The sequence below is a fragment of the Ischnura elegans genome, chromosome 10 (genome assembly GCF_921293095.1).
Source record: "Ischnura elegans chromosome 10, ioIscEleg1.1, whole genome shotgun sequence".
In the NCBI taxonomy this organism is placed as follows: domain Eukaryota; kingdom Metazoa; phylum Arthropoda; class Insecta; order Odonata; family Coenagrionidae; genus Ischnura; species Ischnura elegans.
The window spans coordinates 40531890-40556314 of NC_060255.1; the positions used below are offsets into that span (position 1 = coordinate 40531890).

At 35.0% G+C, this 24425-nt stretch overlaps 1 protein-coding gene across 1 annotated transcript; it reads right to left on the minus strand.

Moving 5' to 3' along the window:
* Window positions 1–1949: 1949 nt before the first annotated feature.
* On the minus strand, window positions 1950–24253 carry LOC124167338. Its single transcript, XM_046545332.1, has 7 exons — window positions 24190–24253; window positions 23949–24052; window positions 16739–21104; window positions 16213–16386; window positions 13470–13688; window positions 11021–11281; window positions 1950–9371 (listed from the first exon to the last, which is right to left on the minus strand). Exons 3-7 carry the CDS (start codon window positions 21095–21097, stop codon window positions 9135–9137), a joined length of 5250 nt encoding a protein of 1749 aa, XP_046401288.1. The 5' UTR covers window positions 21098–21104; window positions 23949–24052; window positions 24190–24253; the 3' UTR covers window positions 1950–9134.
* Window positions 24254–24425: the final 172 nt, after the last annotated feature.

A 24425-nucleotide genomic window follows, 5' to 3' on the forward strand; every position in this document is an offset into this window, starting at 1 on the left:
CAGTATTTTGTGGTTTTCAGTAGCCTTAAAAATTAAAATTTTGTGTTCAGGATACCATTTAGGGTGACTTCGGTTCAAAAACATCTCAAAATTCATTTCTTACTGCTTAGTAGAATTATTTCCTAAATATTGCTAAGAATAGCAAACTTATTTTAAAATTTTCACTAGGAGTGTCCAAACGCTGCACCAGCAAACAGCTTACCTTTTGTTCATGTATCTAATCATTTACACCCATTTGTGAACTTTACCATTGAGACAGGAGGTTACCACGTCAACCTCACCAATAAAGTCACGTTGTGTATATTTTCGCCGGAGTTGTCCACTAATTATGCGATTTTGAGCAGGTTTCTTTTTGGGATCCAGATGCCCAGGTCAATTCATGTGGCATGTGACACTAGTGGTCCACAGCAAACTTCTCATGATTAAATTTTGATACTTAGACCAATATTCTCCCATCATAATGCACCTACTTTTTACACGATCAAGGCAGTGCTGTAGTTGGGAAAAGAATTTAGGCAGTGCTCACCAAAAATTGACAACAGCTGGATATTTATTATATTATTACTATTACTACAGCACTGCCTTGATCGTGTAAAATGTAGGTGCATTATGATTGGAGAATATTCGTCTAAGTATCAAAACTTAATCATGAGAAGTTTGCTGTGGACCACTAGTGTCACATGCCACATGAATCGACCTGGGCATCTGGATTCCAAAAAGAAGCCTGCTCAAAATCGTGTAATTAGTGGAAAACTCCAGTGAAAATATACACAACGTGACTTTTCCATGGCAACCGGTCTCCATGTACCTCAAGTATGATCTTAAATGTTGGTCCTCACGTGATTTCTTGGGCACATTTAACAAAATTATTAGGTTTTATCCTCACTGACAACCTTGACTGGTCATCACATATTGATTATATAATGAATAAACTATCCACTGGCATATTTATTTTAAGAAAGCTGGCTGAAGTAACTACCATTGATACTCTGAAGATGATATATTATGCCAAAATATATCCTCGCCTAACTTATGGCATCATCTTTTGGGGTAATGCTAGCTGCTGCCACAAAGTTTTCTCTATGCAGAAACGCGCAGTGAAAGCCATGGCCAGAGTTTCTATGCGATCACCTGGCTTACCTCTTTACAAAGATCTGAAAATACTAACATTCCCATCACTGTACATACTCAACTGTGCCTCTTTTGTTAAGAATAACCCTGAATACTTTCCAAAAAATAGTTCTCTCCATAATCACGCTACCAGAACCACCAATGACATTCACCTCAAAGACTACCCTAGCACTTTCTGCCAAAAAGGACCCCTTTTCTCCCTATCAAAAATATACAACAAACTACCGTATGATATCAAATGTCTTCCACCTACACCATTCAAGAATGCTTTGAAGAAATATCTAATGGAAAACAACTACTATAGCCTTAAGGATTTTATGTTGGGCTCTGAGTAATCATTGCCCATCAACCAAAAAAATTGTAACTTTTTCCTTTTATCTGTAAAAATTGTAAATATTATATCACTTCATTTATTTGTAACTATTACTTTAATTATTTACTTTATTTTGATGACTTCCAATGTCACCGGAACATGTGATCTCTAGGAACAATAAAAATTATTATTATTATTATACAGCTGGCCGATTGAAATGTCAAACTCCAACTCTTAAATTAGTTCCAAGTTCTGCCACGAAATAACTCTGAACAAATAAATAATCATTTCCGTTTTTCTTTCTGAAATCCATTGGGCAATTTACAGCAGGGCTATTTTTTATGCACGTAAAAAGGCAGTTTAACTGGTACGCTTATAACAAGTTTGGATTTTAGGGGGTATGCTGTACCGGCCCAATTACAACACTGGATCAAGGGCATATAACTAGATCTCCACAAGAGTAATGTGGAGATTTTCTGGTAAACAGTAAAAAATGAAAAAAAACTGCAGTGTACAATTAATTTATTTCTGCTCCTGGGGTTAGACATTCAAAAGGAGATTTTCAATAATAGAGGAAGTGTATCATAAATTTTCACGCACAAACATACACACTGGCACCACATATATGTTCATTTCATGTTTCGAGAAAAATAAATGAGTCCAAGCTCAACACATTCAGCCAGCCTGAAGGCTAATAACTTCTAATCCAACATTAGGAATGCATTTCACAAATATTCCCTTCACCCAAGGTCATAGTGATGCAAGACAATAAAGAATTATTACAAGTACACTAGTCTTGAGGTGATATATAACAACAAAAGTGCTAATTTCAAAACAAATTCATAGAAAATAATTTAGGAAGAAAGACTACATAATCACCCAAGGTCACACAAAATGTCATACATGCATGCAACACTTAATCACTTACAATTTGCTCCTAGATTAGATTAGGCCATTTCAGACACATCGACTATGTCTGTACTAACAATTGAGTTTGACCTGAAATATTGGTAATAAAAACTGGGGATGCATAAAAAGCATTGAAACAGTGAAAATGAGGGGTAAAAAAGCAGGACAGAGAGATCTTTTAATTGTGCAAGAATACATTTCATGAAAAGATCTGTACACTTCTCTATGTATTTGAAATCTGAAAATGATAATAATATGGTATCAAAAATATTTATAACTTTTTATTTTTGCCTGGAAAGGCAACTGATATGATTTTTTCACACATCTTTTATCAGCATGACCATGCAAAATACAAGAAAGAAATATGTATGTGCTTCTATATGCCTTTCACATCAAGTAACTGACATGAAAGTGCCAACTAATTTGTAAATTACAAGGAATACAATGATGTTTCAAGAGGAATGGTCATTACACAAATGAATAAATGAAACTTCATGAAATGATAATGTCAAGCCATTAAACGTTCCAAGATGACATGATTCTAATAAAAAAACAATAATCACTACTCAATATATATTTTGATTAACTATAGAAATGAGTCCTAAGACTTTGCATTATATTACAAAAAAAATCTCATAATTCACAGGTTTTTATAACCCTATCATAATTGATTAAAATGTAATGTAAATCCATTAAATCTGATTGATGACTACATAATTATGCAAATAAAAAATTTGAAAATGCATTTATAGCAATGTCAAAATATTACTAACATTACTCAAGTAAGCTAAAAAAAACTGAATGACATGTCATTCAAATGAAACTGTTATGACATTTTTTCTTGAGACATGACTATGAATTAAGTTTATATTTCCCTCCATCCACACTTTTCATCCCTCATTTTGCACCTACTACATGATGCACTTAAAATACCCTTAGGGGAATATTTTGTTTTCATAACAGTTTAAAAACTTTGATATGTACTTGATTCACCTCACATAATGTCTGATATGTATTGCTTTTCATTATAACCTATCTATTTAACATCAACTCATTTCTTTCATTAGATTAAAATTTCAGGACAACAACCATTGAAAGTTACAATCCTTAACATTACTAAGCTTCAAGTGGCTTTCCATAAAATCATAAGGACCAAGCAAAGAGTTCAAAATTTACATGGTAGAAGTCATGTTAACTCTAAAATAGGATATCTCAACATGCCTCACACATGACAGAATTCTTTCACACCTCATAAATTCAATAGAATTCAAAACACTACCTCTCTTTATAAGCAGCAAGTATGCCCAACACTAATATGATTAGACATCACATAACTGTAGCAAAAGAATCAAACTAGTATTGAATTAATGGAAACATTTATATAAATCTCTCCCTAAAAAAATTACATTTTTAACAATGGAGGAGAATGTGAAATTTGGTTGCTGTAATGCATTTGATAACAATGAACAGAAATGCTGTTCCGAGAAATTGATTGGTTTCACACACGGAAAATAACTAACAATATCATGTAACAATGGTAATATGTACAATCACTTTTTTCACCAATTTGGTAACTTATTCACAAGAAATAGGGTTATACCCAATCTCTATCACATTAGTAGATGAGATTGGCGGTAAATATCTTTGGAAGAGGTATTTTTTTTCACACAGGCTTCAATAAAAATGTTAATGAAATACGAAAATCCCATTGAAACCATAGACTAACAATCCTGGAGATTTGCTTTACCTAAGAAAAAATACAACAATACTGCATAACATTTTATAATAAGATATGAAATTCCATGTAATGAAATACAAAATTTTCTCAGCTGAACTATGAAATTAAAAAAATTTAAATCTCATTCCACAAAGTGATCCTTTCAAATATTAGAAATATCAACTTGAAATGATTTAAAATAAAAAAATATTTACAATACAAATGGCTTAAAACAGGTACTTGAATCAATTTACATTAAGCCTTTTATGTGGAAATATTACAAGACACTAAAAAAAAAAAACTTGCAGTAAATACCTCTCTATACACCATACAAATAGAACATCATCTGAACAAACTAAATAGCTGGGAATATCATCAATTGCTTAAAAATATTAGCATTTAAAAAGTATGTAACTAGGGATCATAACAGAATATATTAACACATGGGTGTCGTAACTAGCTAGTAACCTTGAAATATAACTATGTCAGAATTCAAACTGGTAAATAAAAAAAATAAATGCTATGAGGTACACTTCAAATGGCATACAGGTACATATTTTTGTGCAGTACTGCTTCTAAAGGAAGTACTGATGTTATTTGAATCAATTTTTCACGATATTTCCCTCATGGCCAAAATTGCAACCACACCTCCGTTGCCTATAATTTCAATAGGTAATTGGCAAAATACTGAAAAGTTTCTCACTTTTGGTAAGTCATTAAAAATTAACAATTTGTAAATTGACTAAATTTAATATATTTGGTAAATCCAAGAATTACTTTCATATGTATTCCATGATAAAATACAAAATCTGTCTATAAATGGTATATGTACACACTTTGAAAAATAGGGTACGCTTAAGGAAAGTTACTTTCTTGGATTTAACATGAGAATATGGACTCCTACAGCTTAAATCCTGGTAAAAACAGAGTTACAGCGAAACCCCAATTAGCCATTGTAACATCTTTTATTTCACCAACTGTGCTTGTTATGATTGAACATTATTAGAGCAAAATTTGGATGTGTAGGAAAAAATAAGTTTTGCTGAATCCAACAAAACTTTATGATTTATTCTGTCAAATATATACCTATGTGTAACATCTTAATACTTACAGTGGCATATATTTATATGATTTCATGGAAGTCCATTATTGATATGTAAGGTTTTGTGACAAGTAGATTAATAAGTCAAGAAACTAACACTAGCAACATGATTTTTGATATGTATTTCGTTGGAAGTCATGTCAAAATTCAGCATCATTACAATTTTGCTCAGTCAGAAACAAAATTGCATACGGACAATAAAAATAAGCTCTCAAAGTCAGCTTATTCAGCTGGCTTGTCGTGCCTCAGTAAGAGCGTTATCCCTAATGGTCACCGCTAAACCATTTCATGGGAGAGTATTATTACAACTATGTAACTTCAACCCTTCTGAAACATATAATGGCAAATATTTTGAGAAAATTAAATATCTTTTTCTCATAAATAAATTTTGGAAACATCATTTGCCTCAGTAACGTAAAGAATTTTCATCCCTGGTCAAGCAGTGAAAACGTTTCCAATACAATCCCACAACAGAAGGCACTACCCATAGCACTCAATTAAAAAATTTAGCGAAGTAAAAATTTTCAAAAATGAAGCTTACAGTAATATGAATTCCACATCCATCATTTTACAGGGTTCTCAGCTGTATAAGTTAAAGTAATATTGAGGCACTGAATAATGGCAGGCAATCTCATTCTATACCAAGAGCACTCAAGCGCTCACATATATGGTTATGAAGTAAAAACCTTCAGGCTCCATCAAAGGCTATAACATGTAAAAATATAGGAGGTGGAATAGCCCATTACCAAGTACTCAAAACATACTGACCATACCTTAATGAAGACGTGTACATATTAGACTCACCGGTTTAATCATATCATGCATTAAAATGCTCTAAAAATTAAGCGATAACTGTCACCAATTGTTTAAGTATGCAGTACACCATTAAGCATTCACACATCATATAAAACCGTAAAAATATACCCCACTTAATGATGATTGCTTTTAGATTAAAACAACCTGGCATGGGAAATAATTTAGAATTCAACATCTCAACATGCATCCACAATAAGGCAAACTAATATAAATGGACATATTGAAGTTTCGCTGTAATCTTTCACTTTAGTAAGCAAGATCCCATTGTCCTGGTTTATCTATTCAATACCAATGGCAAGTAAGCATTCATTTTAAACTGTGGTAACAAAATGTTAATGCTGACATTTATGATTTCATAATGGATATGTAAACTGCAAATTGTGAGAATTAAAAATGTTCAAGGAACATTATTTTCTTGTTTTTGTCCACTAACTAGGCTAGCATTAAAGACGAATATTAATATTTATACATAGAATATATTTAAAAATGTATAGAAAACCATTTAAAAAACTATTGACATTCATAACTAATCTTAATGATATGTGTTTCGTCACAGTCAGTTATCTTAAACACTTTTAATTATTAACATTACAATATAGCAGGGATGAAAAAGTCCAGTTATTGCACTTTTAGATATTTTCCCAATTATATGGACTTAATTCCACATTTACATGATATGAATTTCAAATTCTGATATGTTTAAAAGGCTTTCTGTCTCAAATAAAAGCAAGTAGGGGTATTAAGTGATACTTCCTTCCCAATGAAGCCAAAGTATGAATAACATGCACAATTTCAATTATTTTCCAGCATCCCTAAGTTCAAATATCACTTACATTCATAAGAAAAATAGAAATTACATTTAGAAAAAACTTATACATGACTTTTTTTGCTTTTTTTCAGTGAGATAAAATCTCCTGATGCAACATTATTTACCTCCCTTGTCCACATTTATTTAATTAACATACATACAATAATACCTCTTAAAATACAATATTCAATGCAATGAAAGATGATTTTTCTTGAGAATTGGTTTGCTAAAAAAGGAAATTATTGCCAATCATATACATTTATATCATCACCATCCTCATCATCTGTATTATTAGCCATATCATTCATTTAAAGCTGCCTAGTAGAGAAAAATTAAATTGATAAAACATAACATAATCAAACAATACCTCGAAGTCTTGCCCTATAAATACAAGTAAACAGGTCAAGTACTGCCCATAACCTTGTATATTCCTATATTGGCTCCCAAACTGCCAATTAAAACTAGCATTCATAATGAATCTTGGGACAGAATATGACACTCAAATAGTGCTGTATAAAAGAGCATATCTTATTAAAACGTACTACGCATTATTGCTTTGACTAAAACTTCAAGCTGGCATATAAGCTCATTCACTTTGGCAGGCAAATGATATTGGCAAAGTTGAGCAGGGTATGTATTTTAACTAAAAATGGTGCGTCTGACAAGAATTAACGATAAATTATAATAAAAAATTTAAGATATAATGAGACTCATTTAGTAAGCAGCTAATTTCTCTTATGGGCAGGCCAAAGTAAAACGAAAATAATAGTACATATTTACAATGACCTGTAAACAAATGTGTGCTGGTACTCTTATGCCATAAAAATTCACCTATCACTGAATAACAGAGATTATGAATAACATTTACTGTGGCATAAATATTTTCCGTATCAACAACAAATGATAACAATTGTACACCAGTATGATTGTTTCAACCAATATGAAACAACAAACAATTACTTGTAAAAGAGGATGAATAGGGTAATCCATATAATATTCAATTCTATAACAGTAATGTATGGTTAACTCATCCATAACTCTAATATATATCAATTTAGTAACACATCTAAATAGCTCACTTATAAAACTCAGAAAATCGATACATCAGGTGTTGAGCAGAAAAAGCCATGATAACTATAAAGGTCTCCTCTTCTCTGTTTATGCTCCTGCTCAGCATGCCAGCAATCGAAACATCATTCAATTCTGAGATGACTATTTATCGCTACATCAGAGACACCACCATGTGTAGTTCTCAGCAGTTCTGCTCAATATCTGATGACCAATTTTGTGCGTACTTCTCCATGAAGACTTATAAAATTCATGATATGTATACAGCCCAAGAGGCAAGCTTGAAAGCACACATCTAATGGGTGCTCTCGTTTTGTCAGTCTGTATTTGATATGTATCGTTGATCACACCTTATCTAAGAGAACATGGTATGATAGTACTTTCAATTAAGAATAAAATACCATAGGACTTCACCACCTCAGGTACTAAAAATAAGAAGGTGGACTCAATTGACTTGCTACAGAACTTTAGAGACTACTGCATGGGATAAAAAAATAATAGCAGCAAAATTTTAAAAGTGTAGGGCCTCATTGAAACAGAGACCCAGGAGTTAATCAAGGAATCAATAACTAGTATCACACTAATTTTCATAGGTCAAAAATGACCTTAACTTACATTATGAACTCCTCATGAATTCTGATGTCTCTTGATTTCGTCACATTTGCAAAATATCAACTCATAGATTGAACTGGGTCGTAGCCATGTTAAAAATATTAAATTCATAGAGAAAACCTAAAAAGATATGGCTGGTATAGTTTCTGTCATGGGTGTGAGTTTAGACCTTCCATTGGATAAAGGACACACCATCTCCCATCAGAGACGCATGAGTATTTTGAACGACTAGATAACTGGCAAAAAACCAATTAAGTTGAGTGGTGTTTCAGAATATTTCAAGTATGTAGACAATTGGTAATGTAATCGGCATTTACAGTCACTGTGTCCATTACTAAATTTTGCTTTCAGTAGAAAATGTCAGAAAATAATCGTCCATAACTAATCAGGGTCAATAAAGCCATTATTAAAAACTGTATATAAAAACATGGATAGAAAAATTTTTCCGATTCAACATAGTTAAACTAACCATAACTTCGAAATAAAAATTATGTTGCAAATACAGATTTGGCTACAATGATATGAGTAACTGGTGTGGATTCAGAACACCCATGAAAGTTGGGCTCATAAATATTATGTAATATTAAATACCAGCAGTCAAAGCAATGACAAGAGAGTCGAATATGAAATCTGATGAGTACAGCATATCTGGTAAGATCTATTCCTCTGGCCAGCCAAAATCTTCACCCACCATTTCATAAAACCGCCTATTGTGCTCAGCAAAAAATCTTCTCAGCTTGTGCACAACAGATGGATCCACGTGGGGATGGCGTCGGCCCTTGCTTTCTCGTAAACATTTTCCCTCGGGAAGTGATGACTGACTCAGGGATGATGGCATCATGGCCATGCCATCCACTGGCTTACCCGGAGGTAGGCTTCTCAGGCAATAAAATCCCTTCAAAATAGATACAGGATATGTGATAAATCATCATTTAAATAAAACTCCACCTCAGGTGAGTCATACAATTTGAGAGAAAAAGGCATCGTGGAAACTCAGTTTAAATTATGTATACTTGAATCTATTAAGGAGTTTGATTCCACCCTATTTTAGCATAAAAAAGAATGAAAAATATGTAGTAATTTCTAAACAATTTTTATGGGAACAGACCTAGGTTTCAACAAAACATGAGTTATAAAGGTGAATTGAACCTATTGTAGAGGTACTTACTTAAATAGTCCACGTGTACTAATTTGAGACTCAGAAGGGGTGGGGAGAAGAGTTAGTGAAAGAAAAGAGAAGGGTAGCTGGGGGGAACTATTCTCCTTCCCACTGATTCCAAGATTATGGAGGCATTGGATATTCAAGGTTTTAGACCATGGCTTCAAATCAACTTGATCAGAGGATGGCAAAAATACATGTCAGTATTGTATTTTAAATAAAGAATATGAGATCCTCCGGAAAATTGTATTTGAAATACAAACATACAATTGCAATTTCAAATCACTTTCTTAAAATACAAAATATGTACTGTGGACTTCAAAATTTTGAATGCCTAAAAGTAAAATGTATCAACATTTAAATCCAATTTCTTAATACAAAGAAAGAAGATTTGGTTACTTTTTTTATGAATTGCAATAATTAAAAAGTAAATGAAGGACAAAACATTAGGAAATTAATGAAGATATTTTTCACGAAGCCTTTCACTACTTTTTAACTTCAAACTAACTAACTAATTTCATTGAAAATGTAGTGCAGCAACTAAGTGAAAAGTACTAAGTTTACAAGAATAAGGACGATATAAAATGACTTAGTGACTTAGAACTTTTAGAGTGAGCTCAGAGGAAGCATAGCCCAATGCTTAATTTTTTAGCAAATTTCCTGCTTACCAGCATCATGCATCATCTACATCAGAAGAATAAGTTACTGGATGCCTTGTCATGAGAAGAATGATAAATGGATGTGAAAGTGGAATACAGGAAGAAAAAGTGGTAATGATAAAAATTGCCATTCATTACTCCCAGATACTCCAAACTTGCGTTGTTGGTGTACTCTTGTTATTGTACGGCTATTTAGTTGCAGTGTAACCTTTCAGTCATTTCTTTGAGTGGTATTTTTGGCTACTACTTGCCAGAGCAATCTTTACAAATTTTAAGGAGTTCAAACACTAGTTCTAGGTTGGCAATGGTGTGTTTCTAGATGTTATAAAATCCCATAAACTGATAGGATTCATAACATCTAGAAACACACCATTGGCAACCTAGAACTAATATTTGAACTCCTCTAAATTAGCAAAGAGTGCTCTGGCAAGTAGCGGCCGAAAAGACCACTCAAAGAAATGACCGAGAGGTCATACTGTGCGGCTAAATAGCCATAGCATTTATGGGGAAATTCTACAATTGCTGAGATAGCGCTAGGAGTTATCTGTCCCCCTGAATGAGCCCACTGACTGTATGGAGTTCAATACCAGCCACCCAGGATTGGTAAAGCTCATTAAATGCCTCTTTTCACTTAGATGTCACATCCTTCCTCCTCACAGAGACCACTGCTTAAATTCACCTTCATCTAATTTTCAATCCCAATACAGCTCCAAAAAATTAAAATACCTTGGTAGCATTGAAGTAGAAGTGAGTAGGAGTCAGAGCCGGACGCAACTTGAGGAATTTCTCCACTGAGGCTAGAACTGGAGCTGGGTTTGAAGCAAGTTGATCACCATCGACGATAAGAATTTGATCCCTCGGAAATGCCTCCAGCCATGCAGAAATATGCCGATGGTAAAGGGAAACAGATATTGGTCTCCAAGACATGTCCACTCGCCCATCAGGAAGAATGGCCAATGACTCGAAGGAAGAGAGTGGTCGAGCAACCTTTGAAAAAGGGAGATTAAAATAATTTCAGCCAAATTATAATCAGGGAAATGCATTTTACAATGCATAACTTTAAAGAATTGAATACATAACTAGCCCTCCACCCAAGCTGCGATTGATAGGTTATAATTATTCCTTGGGTAAACAAAACTTTGATTCATTTAGACAAAAAAAAATTAAGAGTCATTTAAGGATAAACTGTCTAATTCACTGACTGATACTGAGCAAAAGTTGCCCGCTTCTGGAAATGACCCTGGAGCAATGGCAGCTATCCCATATCTATCACAATTAACTGATTCAGCCCCCATATCTCAGGGTCAGTGGTTAGATTGACACCAAAATGGCAGTGCTGTAAGGAAGACAACCAATATTTCTGTAAGCACGGGTGTAATTTGTCCCGAATGAAACTTTAGAAGAAATGTCAAGCAAGCTGGAATTATCACTTTGAATACACCACTGCATCGGCCAGAGGTCATCTTCGTATGTACTAATTTCTGCACCTAAAGTGCCTTTGTTTTATAATGATTAAGACTATGACACTGTACTGAGTTTAATGTTGCATAATAGTATTGTTATTACGTATTATTATCATAAAACTGTCTGAGCAGGTAGACATTTCCGATAATCAGTATCTCTGGATGAAAATATGTCACCACATGTACGCAGTTCAACCACTGGCGCTATTGATGAGATAAAAAAAAAACATAGACATTTATCATGCCTACATTATATATAATTAGGAAATTGGAAACTGTTACAAAAGTATTGTAATGGCAGCGCTAATTATCATTTATGAGTAGCACTTGTCACAATTCCTACCCTTTCCTTTTTGTTACTATTTGAGTGTATTTGGTATAAATGTAATTGTTTCATGTGTGCGTGTGAATAGCATTTTTTTTTAAATACCGCGCAAACAAGGTGAATCACGACCCGACAGAGCGCGCTAGTGGAACCACTGCCCTCCCCTCCCTTCCCCTCTCACGAGACAGTCAGTGATGGAACACTCAACATCGGAGAGAGACAGCAGTCTTTGAACCACTCAACACCGGAGATAGACGGTGGAGAGGACGGTCGAGATTGATCGAGCCACCAACGTTGGAGAGAGTCGGTGGAGCATTGGAGCCACAGGCTACTGGAGATAGAGAGAAAGCACCTTGGCAACTCCCCAGTCGTCGGCTTGGAAAATGCAACGAGGAACCATCACGAGCGTATGAGAAGTCTACTCGGCCACGTCATCACCTCGTGTTCCCGAATAAGGTGCAGTAATCAACCGTGTCCCCACACTGTCCCCGGTCGAAGCAGCGCCGAGAACGTTTCTCCCTCCTACCCCCTCTTTTCCCATTACAAGAAAGCGCTGGAACGATTAGTGAATCTTGAATCTCAAAAGTGCAGCAGAGGACTTTTTAAACCCTGCGAAAAGATTTAAATGCAGTTCATTTCAAGTTTACTTTTATGTTATCAAGTTGATTTTTGGTTTCTTTGTATTTTGTATTTGATCCTTGACAATCCAGCCCTACTAACATTTTTTCAAGTGCTACTCCCCATATTTTTGTATGTTAAATTTAATTATTGCGATCTTTGTCAATAAATGCATTTCTTGTGTTCGCAACCCAGGAATACGTGTGGTCTTTCACCCTCAACCTCCCCTTCCAATTATCCCGTATGTTTCGCATTACCAAAATTACTCGTTTTTTACGTCGCCCCCGCTCTGAGGTGTTTCTTGCTCTATTTTAATAACGGACGCAAAACCCGTTCGTCACAGTATGAAATATTCCAATTGACATTGCAAAAATAAATTCAAGGAAATAAGGCAAAGTAAAATATAAAAAGGCAAAAATCACATGAGAAAGCACGTAGGGCTCTCAAATTACCTGAGGGTCGTTGAAGCAACACTAAAATCTTTCCCTTCAGTAAAAAAGTGGGGTATTGCGAATTCATGATTTTAATTTTTCTTGATTTCAAACTGGTATGAATAATTAAATTTCACTCAGATTAACATGCTTAACTAACCTAATGGGATTAAGGATATAAAAATAGATAAGAGAAAGATCATCTTTGCCACCTTGTAGGAGTATGTAAGAGATACTTTCACAACAATCAACAAACTTAGTTGTTACTATGGATGCACAGTGTGAATACCAATTAATAGGGAATAAATGTGGATATTCCTACTAGAGTATACATATACCTTCTTGCCATAGTCTTCATCGACACCATCCAGTTTAGTTCTCATAGTAGAATTAGCTTTCGCTGCAAGGGAGTGGCTTCTAAGCTGAGCAAAGTCGGATATAGCTCTGGTGACAGGCTCCCGGACTATAAGCAGCAGCCGAATGCTTGCATTCATTGCTCTCACTCTTTCTGGAACTTCAGGAGTCACAAAATAACTTGGACTTTTTTCCACGGTGATCTGAAATTATATAAATCATTAAAAAATGGAGCTACAAATACTACGATGTAAATCTAATATCAGGAGTCAAAGAGGATAAAAATGAATCAGACTTGATACAAGGCACCAGAACTTGAGCTTTTTTCTCAATACGGTGTGCACACACACATTAATCCTTGATATAATTAATACATTTGAAATCAGAAATGTACTGAAATATTTAAGCCCTAGTTTCCTAGAATAGCTGAGAGATACCTGACGGTGCAATAGTCTTCATCGACACCATCCAGTTTAGTTCTCAGTATAGAATTAGCTTTCACTATAAGGGAGTGGCTAAAGTGGCTTGTGTGATCATGCACCAGTTAATAATAATAATGTTTCATTTGTCCAGAGATCTAGTAGTACAAGGGTTACACTGATATAGGACATGCCAGGTTAAAGAATATGTATCTGTATATACAATAAATACAAATATACAATGATGCAAGATATGTCAAGCTTTGTTTAAAAATTCATCTATAGAATAATACATTTTTAGTTTCAGATATTTTAGGAGGTTGGTCTTAAAAGCAGTTACACTTAATGGTGCCTCAAGTTCAACTGGCAATTTATTATAGAATTTAAGGCCCATACAGTTTGGACCAGCACCAGTATTCTTGGTGCGCACATATGAAACATGCAGCTGATCAACTTGTCTGGTGGAATGATGGTGAACATCACGGTTCTTAACATAATGGGATAGATTTCTTTTTGTATACACTAGTAAATGAAAAATATATACACATGGCAGTGGTAATATATCCAGTTTTTTGAACAGGGGACGGCAGGGGGCATTATGTTTGGAAAAAGTCATAAGCCGAATGGCTCTTTTCTGGATTCTGAAAATGGACAAGGCCCTAGAGGATGAACCCCAAAAAATTATGCTGTACGCAACGTGGGAATAAAATTCTGCATAGTATATGTACATTCGGCTTATGACCAGTTGCCTGTTTTGTTTATTATAATAATAATAGTTTTATTAGCCAAAAGAACCAATACAAGTAAGTAAATGGTATAGGCTTCGTCAAGTATAATACATAATTGGTATTTTAGATAATGTTCACTCAAAAAAACAAAGACATCTTCCTAAAATAAAAAAGTTACATTACAAATTTCAAGCACACAATAGTGAAAGCTGAACAACAGCCATGTATACTTCAACACTTATTTTTACACTTATAAATTTCGTATAAATAATACTCGTTTATAATAACTCGAGTAATATAAATAAATAATACTCGTTTATAATAACTCGAGTAATATAAATAAATAATACTCGTTTATTTTATAGTAAACCAAAGATATTAAATATTAAATCACCAATTTCTGAATGACAATACGTGGACCCATTACATTTCTCACTGCAACCTATGTTCAGTTGACTTTACGAATAATATTGTACATTGAGGAAGTATCTAATGTAATTTAATGAGACAAAATTATCAGACTTTACCATTGTATTAGGGAATAGGGAATTCAGAGAATTCCCTATTCCCTAATACAATGGTAAAATACAATGGTATTCCCTAAAAAATGGTAAAGATTCAGGGAATACGTCCTTTAGTTAAGTTGCTAATTGGCTGAAGTGAAAATGTTTGAGACTGGAAAATCCAAATCCTAATTAAATTCAGAAATAATAAATACAGCACACTCCCGATAATCCGGGCTAATGATGGGGAAAGACGGCACGAATAATCGGAAAACATGGATAAACCTAACTTTCACTTTAATGTCTCGCTGTGTTCATAATTTACGTAAAGCAAACAATATATTATTATTTATGCAGTTATTCTGTTATTTAAGAGTGCTTGCCGGATTCATTGAGAGCTTTCTTTGCCAGTCTGCAATCTTTTTAGTGGCGATAACATGGTTGCACTCGTATTATTTCTGCTCCATATAAGACCTCGTTTCGAAAACCACGTGATCACGGATACTGAATAGTGGTTTGCGCGAATACTTCAAAACATTGCCCAATATCGGAAACTACACTTTCAGGCACCACGCCACGTAGTCGTGTCTCGCACAATTTTCCCGGGTTGCAACTACTGCGGGACGTGTATCTGTGATCACGGAGCACGTTCGCACAATGCGGGTCTTGGAAAACAGGAACATGGAGCTGCTGTGAATGCAGCTAGCGTGCGATTGAATCCGTTTTATGAAGGGGATTCTAATTGAAATAATAAGTCCAGTGTAACCCAGCATTAAAATGGAGTGATTCCGGTGATTCTGCGTTCGGTTTTATTTTTTATAAAGATCGCGGTAACATTGAGAGAGAGTGAAAATTATGCTCAGATAATCCGTAACACGGATGTACCACAGCCGGATAATCGGGAGTCTGCTCTATTGCCAAAAATATGTTCTCATTTGAGTAAGTAATCATTACTGGAGGGGAGAGTAAATGTTTATTAGTGAAGGGGTTTACTTCATCTATTCTACCTTCACTTGACATTTGGTTTTTCCAGTCTTTCAGCATTCACCCAGCATGTAAATATTGCAATATTCTTACTTGTCCTTTCAAGGAGGGAGGCATTCTTCTTCTGTACCACTGCAAACCCTTGGCATAATTTTCGTCACGGTCAAAGAAATGAGCTTCTCCAGCTGCTTTCTGAACCAAAGGATGAAGATGTAACATTTCCAGTAGAGCTCTTGTCCCTCCTTTCCTAACTCCTATGATGAGAGCCTAAAAAGAAGAACCGCGGCAATCAATAAAATTGGCCTTCAATTCATAGAGAATTTATTAATTTCAGCCATTTTAGATTACTGTTAATTTCTCTTAGCAAGCTGAAAGCTAGGAGCATTTAAAATAAATCTCACCTACTTCAGTATCTGTGCCTTTAAACTAGTATGATTGGATTCAAAGAAAACAGTGAGTTAACAAATGATAGTTAAAAACATAACGAGTGAAAAATTCTACGAAGACATGAAGCAAAACAAGAAAAGAATATTTGTTTTACAAATATATTATCTATACAAATAAGAAATTGGCAGCAACAATTTAATTGAAATCTGATAATGCATACATCCATAATTACCTGAGGCAGTCTTCTAGTAGCTTTTGGAAATTTGATCCTATTTCCCGATGTAGCCATCTGCGTCATTTCTTCTTCACCCATGTAATCTTCTTCAAAGTTGCCTTCGGCCCCTGTTGTTGCACTGTCAATTCCATAAGCAGCATTGAGCTCATTTTTCTCTATGAAAGCGATGTTTAGATCAAAATCATTATGATTACTGTTGCCTCCTTCATCAATGGGAGGTGGCTTGGTTAGATTTTCCGGGCTTGAAAGGGTACCTCCTTTATAATCCTTCGGACTAGTTGTCTTCTGAGCACCAACTTCTCCAAAAACCATGTTTCTTCCATCAGTGTGACTTTCTTTTGATGTACTTCTGATATCGGGGTCTGTAACAGCATGCTGCTCAACAACATTCTTGGTGACACTATCAAGATGCAAATTTTCAGTATGCTCGGAGACAGATTTGGGAGGCCCTTCTGTATTTATACCAACAGCATTAGTTACCTGAGTTTTCTGATTGGTAAAGTTAGCTTTCTTCAAGAAGTAGAAAGTGGATTTTGAAATACTGGGCTTCAACACACTACCATTTTTCCCACTGGAGTCATTTAGTAGATTTTTTCCTATGCCTGACAATGGCTTACTTTTCTCATTATTTCTGCCCACTGCTATTTCAAAGCTCGAGCCTTTTAAATCCATCTCCCCAATGAGGCCTTTTTTCGATTTTATCTCCATGCTCTCACTCTCTCTACTTCTCGTCCAATTAAGAGTGTCTTTTCTGCTCTTGAAGTAGGTAATACTTCCATCAGCTCCCTTCTTTTCCTTCACCATTCCAACTTCCTCTTTAACCAAAATACTGCGGTAAATTGGTCCACTAGCCACCATCAAGCCTCCAATTCTAGCATTTTCTGTCTGATGTACTGATGATTTTTTGAGATAAGAACTTTCAGAGCTAAAGGACGAAGTAGAAGTGTCTTCTTCTTGAACCAAAAAAAATGTAGGCTTGATGTACAAGGATGAATCAGTTGACAAAGCATGGAGAGATATTAGCAATGAAGTTACAGCAAGGCAAAATATTAATATTGTAAGCTTGGATCTTTTGGCCGAGCCCGTAGTGGAAAGAAAAATGTTTCGATTATATTTCCTGTCAGGTGACTTAAAGTTAGATAAATGTCGACCTCTTCCCCGTGACGAAAATTCGCCGCAGTGGTTAAATTTTGGAGAAACAGATGTGTTGCTCTCACCATCATATTTTAGACAATCAAAAACACTTCTGTGGCTTTCTTCAACCTTTTTCGAGTTATCTTCTCTTGAATTTGCCAAGGAATTTAAATGAGTACTTGACGAAACAATGCTCTTCATCATGGTAAGACAACTACTTCCATAGGAATAATGCTTGGCAGCAGATTTACCCGCAGAACAGAGCTGTTTTCTGTTCACATCCTCCCTTACTTTGACGAAATTCTCTTCGACATGTGTTTCCCTCGCTTTTCTTAAGTCAACATTTGGCTTGTTCTTACTCGTTCTGCTGATTCTAAATGGTTTCAAGTATCCTTCTGAACGTTTATTATGAATTTTCCTTTTCATGGAGTGATAGCTTGAGTGGAGAGTTTCCAAGCCCTCTGAATCCCTGTTGTGTGCTTGCTGCTCATGGTAAAGACTTCCTCCATAGTTATTTTTAGGCAGGGGTGATGTGCAAGCAAAATTTGAAGAGGACACATTAGTGGAATCCTGACTATTGTTCAAACTGACTTCCTCCATTAGTTCTAGTTTCTCTGAAACCACCTTTGGTTGGGACATGGCTTCATATTTTTTATGCGAGATAGCTCTCAAAATAGGGTGAACTGCAGGACTGAGATGAGGTAAGTGTATGGTGGGCTTTCCCTCATTATTGAAGCACTCAGAATGAAAAGGAAGTAACACACCAGAAGGCGATGCCCCATCATGTTTTACACCATCTTCGTTTTCTTTAAACTGGACGATGTTCACTATTGTTTCACCAGGTATATTTATGGACATTTTCTCATTTTTTCCCTTCAATTCCTCTTCGGGAAGCATAGAAATGGTACTAAATGTATCATTGGCATCTTTACTGTTGGTTTCTGGCCTATCCCCCAAGCAACCCAAAAGAATATTTGGCTGCAAACTACTGTGCACATTTCCTTGGGATGAAATTTCAGGGTCATTTAAAATAATGAAGCAATGTTGATCCTTTGGAATTTTAACACATTCTTCTGCTTCACAGACAGAAGACTTGGCGGAAAAAATATCTGCAAATGCTATTTCTTTCTGGGAAGTTGTGCCAGCATTTAAAACCTCTTCTTGAACACCATTATGCATCAGAAAAATATCTTCTATATTATGTACATCTCTAAAAGAGCTCTCTGCAACTGGTTTCAGAAATTTTAAATCTGGATCTGAACTTTCACTTTGTGAATATATACCCAATGGAACGATGGGAATGAATTCTAGATTATTGCCATTCAATTGCAGATCAACTGAGGTATGTGTTGAATATTGCTGATTAGGACGGGATGAACCAAGCTTTATGCTCAAAGAGTCCTTTTCACAAATAGAAATACTTAATGAGTGGAGTAGCTGAGAGGATGGCACAAGTATGCCCATGAACAGAGATTTATCATCTTTCTTACGTGGCAATGGCAATTCTCTATCCAAGAAAGACTTCTCCATCGGTGCAATCACACAAGAAACAAAATCACTGAAGATACTCTCTTCTTCTGGTTTGAGTTCATATGGTAAAACACCATTAAGTGACGTTGATTTCATTTCAATTGTAATATCAGCTGCAGGGATAACTTTAACAAACATTTGAACATGAGGGTCAGCATGAGCGGATTCTTCTCCTCCGATGAAGTAATTCTTGACAGAGACAACTTTAATGATACCCAAATTTCCATTCTTGTTCAAATCAGGGGAATGAAGTCCAGAAGATTTTTTCATAACCAAGGCTTTACGATCACAACTTAAATTCCTTTGGCTTGCTTGGATTATTTCTGATAAATTTAACGAAAACTGTTCAGCAAAAGCTGGAATTTCTGCTAAAACAAGAACTAGTTGTTCCAGAAACATTATTCTTCTTGATTTCGAGAGCAAATATCTATCATTCAATCCATTACCTCTAGAATCAGAATGAGTAAGGTCAGAATTATTATTCACCTTGGGTGAATAATACTCACAAAAGCCATTTGATGAAATTTTACATGTAGGATCCATGACTAATGTGAATTTAAAAATATTTAAGTGATCTTCGTCCAAAATAGATGACAAAGATAAAATTTTAGCACCAGAATAAAAATTATTATATTGTGATCTCTTTGTCAGTTGTGGCAGTAGACAACTTATGTGAAGAGGCTTATCGGAGAGGGAAGATAAACTCCATGGTGGATACTTTCCTGATTCAGAAGATTCTGAAGTAGACAACTGTGTGTAGGAATGTTCTTGGCTTAAAATTCCACAGTTGAACTGGCCTTGCAGATAGTACTTTTGTAATGCTTGACCTAACGCACGTGAATTATCATGACAGCAACTTGAACACACGTTTTCAGAAGCATTGAAAATATGAGCGTCTCGAATATTTTCTCTACAATGGCAAAAAATTAATGTATTATCATTCTGATCTTCTTTAGCGTATGGAATTTTTGGATGAGATCTTAAAAATGAAGTAATTTGCTCATTTTCAAAGATAACACAGGAACGATTGGCTACTTGTTCCATTGAGGGATCCCTCAGTCTTTCAATAGAAGATGAACAGTAACAGTCATTTAAGTATTCCAGTTCAGGTATGCAACCAACATCAGGCTGACTTCCAGAGCCAGACATTAGAAGATATGATTCTAATGAGGCTGCCTTTGCCAAAGGAATTTTTTTAGACAATTCAGACCCTTCATTAACAGCAAATACATTAGATTCTGTTGTGCCCACGTCCAAAGCAGAAGTTGTAGTATTTTGCTTGGAAATATCATATGTACAATTAGAATTTGGAAAACTACGTTGCGGACTGACCAAGGAAGAAGATTCAAATAACTCTTGAGCGACTGCTGAGCTTTCATCTATACTGGTCGTTTTTGAAGTAATCACTTTTGATATGCAAGGATCAGGATCAATAGGAAAAGAACTTTCTTGAGATGGAAGTGAATGGGCATTCCTGCAAGGTATATTAGTGCCATTGCAGGAATGCATATTCAAGGAGTTCAGTGTTGCCATGTCTACAATAGTTGATGAGGAAGGTACAGTAAGAATTTGCTGAGAAACAAGGCCTTGTGTTGGTGTTACCATTGTAGATTCTGTTGAGTAAGATTGAGAAGAGAATATTCTAGAGGCAGAGGTAGGTGAGACAGAAGTGGCAACACTGCGCACCGACATGGTGCATCTGAAAAAAAAAGGAATGGAAATGATTAGCCCATAAAAAAATTTTACTAACAAATTTTAACAGAAAACCACTAATATAAAGGTGCGTTTGCACTGTGTAACATGTTATATAAAACACGCTACATAAAACATATTTTACGAAAAAGTTACAAATCTGTGTAATATATTTCAAGTAACACTGTGTTATAAAACAAAAATTCGTATTATACAACAAGTTTTTGGTTTCCAGCTTTGAGTGTGAAACCAAAAACTTGTTTTATGACATGAATTTTTGTTTTAAATATTAAGGTGCATTTACACTGAGTAACATGTTATATAAACAAGTTACATATAACATGTTTTACAAAAAGTTACAAACCCTTATAAACATGTTCCATGTAACAATTTACAAATTTTTGTAACTTAGGGTGCAAAAATTAAATTAAAAACCTAGCATTTTTATTGGCTCACTGCAACAATCCTTACCAAAAGAGAGAAAACTGCTAGCCAGCAAATTCAGTAAACTGACCACAGGATGATACCAGCAATGAAACCCAAAAATCAGGGAATGACTATCTCAAATGGAATTCATGGCATGCAATTTCAATAGGGTGGTTTCCTATAATTTTTTTATTGCCTATATCGGAAGATTATTACTCCTGGAATACGTACTTCACGCTTTTAGATTTTTAAATGACGATATCTATTTTTCGCGATTAAATGAAAAGTGAAAATTTTCAAGCGCGCGAAAACGCGACGGGTAAGGAAATCTCTCCGTGTGACGTATTTCTGGTTCCCCCTCCCGCCTTGTGAGGTGACCTTGATCGAGGCTCTGAGCGCTGATAGGACGCAAGATGCTAGCGGGTAGCTGAGTACCTTGCTGGCTGGTAGCGCCTGGCTTAAAAAAGGTTTATTAATAACTTATCAAACGAAGGAAACTTTCCGACCTTAGCCAGTTTTAATAGGTGATTATTAAGACATGTTTCCCTGAGCTCTGCACCTCATGCATGCATTGGTAATCTCATACGATGTATAACTCCTATCTTCTCCTATAGAAACTAGGTCCCTGTGACGTCACGTGGAGTGGCATCGCATGGGCGCCAATCTGGCCCTTTTCAAACGAGGATAAAAATGGACCATTGCCATTTGTCTAAACCGGTATTTCTAAAACGAAATAATTTGTATATTATGAATACAGTAATGGTGGGTAACGAATCGCAATCAATGCCTTTCGGTTTCTTTGATGGAGGAAACTACCCTATTACAAACAAGGAAAACTATAGCCAGAAAAAATTGGGAAGGAGTTCTTTAGGACAAGGGATACATTTTGGATGATGCTCAGTTGGAGTAGGTATGCTATTTGAAGCATTTCAGGTGAATTAGAGACCCTAAACATTCAATCTCTTACAACAGGCTAGCAAACATGGAATTTTACACACATATTATAGCAAAAGTAGAATAGAAAGTCTCTAGAATAGCCTTCATATGAATAAAAAAACACCACACTGTGAGCTATGAATCCCAAGCTAAAATCCTGAAGTGCTTTTCCAAAGAAAAAAAAATCGCTAGTATGAAAGAGGAAAAAATAACAAAACTACAATTTCATAGATTTTACTCATAGCTTATTTTCTAGGTGTCACATTAAATGAATCTCCCGGAGGAAAGAGCAAGAGAAAAAATTCTGACTCCCATATAGTTAAATTACCTGCGTTACTTGCTCTGAACTTCACATTCATAGATGCCATTTACTATAATAATAATTTTTGTTTATTGAGGACAAGGACCGTCCCATGTGAATACATATTTTCAAATGTCCATAAATTATACGTTAATAAATTTTGACAGTTAAATTTGTAAAGTGTTATACACGAAAATAGCCTAATTACAACGTCCTTTTAACAGTAATTGTGAGTCATTGAACAATAATACCTACCAAATCCAATGTATTTGAAGTCCTGATCAAAATGTATATTTACTCATTCATATAGCATAAATAGTAACCACATAATCACTTCTATAACATACTAAAATTACATACAGCTAACTATCGAGCTGGCACCAATAGGCAGTTTGTTGAGGGCTATAATTTCTCTGATTGGCAGTAGGATTGTAACAACTGCCGTTGACTAATATTATTTTTTGATCTTGTGCCATGAGAGTGGGCTACTGATGGGAGTGTGAAAATATCAAGTTTTCGTTTTTTGGAAACAAAACCGCAAAGCACAAAATCAGTGACAGCTGCATAAATGTCACAGTGAAATGTACGGAGTGCACATTATCCTTCCCTTTAAACATTAATGTCAACAGATTGAAAAAAATGAAAATTATGACCACGAAATGAGCATTGTATATAAAACAATATAGTGCACATAATGTTATGTTGGCCAAAAAATTAATAGCATACCATAGACAGATATAACATTTAAAACACATCTAAATATTCTAATGATTTGGGATTAAGCAGCTATGTAAGGATTAAGGACTAAGATAGTTATAATCTATATAGTACTCCAATGATTACCAGTAATCAAACAAAATCAGAAAGACGTGCAAAAAATTAATGCCAATCCGCAGAGTAGTTAGCACAATATCATTATTTTTGACAGTACGAGTTAACATCCAATTTAGGTATTTGACACAAAAAACTCAAACCTTAGAAAATTATAACAGCATAGACATAATAAAAACATCTTCAATGGTATATTTGGAGGGTAACTCGACAGTAAGCTCATTAAAAGACAAGTTAGCACTGTTGACAGTTCCTTAGCAGACGATACCCGGGATAAAATTACAACCGCAATCTAATGCCATGCTAAGGTAGATGTTTATAAATAAGAGCTTTAAATATAATAAATAAAAAACTCACCAAATCTTGATACCTTCCCTCATCTCACTTCCCTGGCAATCGTTAATGTATATGGATTCCAAGACTCCACCGACGAAGGCGCAGCCATTTTTACAGACGACTACCTAATATTAAGGGTCAATATGAAAGAGAGGGCGACAAGTGAGTTGATATAATATCATATCCATGTAGTTACGTCATATTTGATACTCAGAAATAGCAAACTTTGCATTAATAAATCAAGGCACCCAAATAAACTCACATTAAGACACAGAAGTAACTACTTTACTGGAGTCCATATTGCTCGTGAATTACGTAGCTTCCGGCCTACGCAGATCTCAAATGAAATATCATTAATAACTAAATGTACTAGAATTGCCGTTTCGAGTATAATTCATTTAAAAATAGTTATCAAAATCAAATAAAAAGTTTTGTTTGACCTAAAAAAATCTCTAAATCCGCTATAAATGAACCTTGAGATAATGTCAATGAATGCGC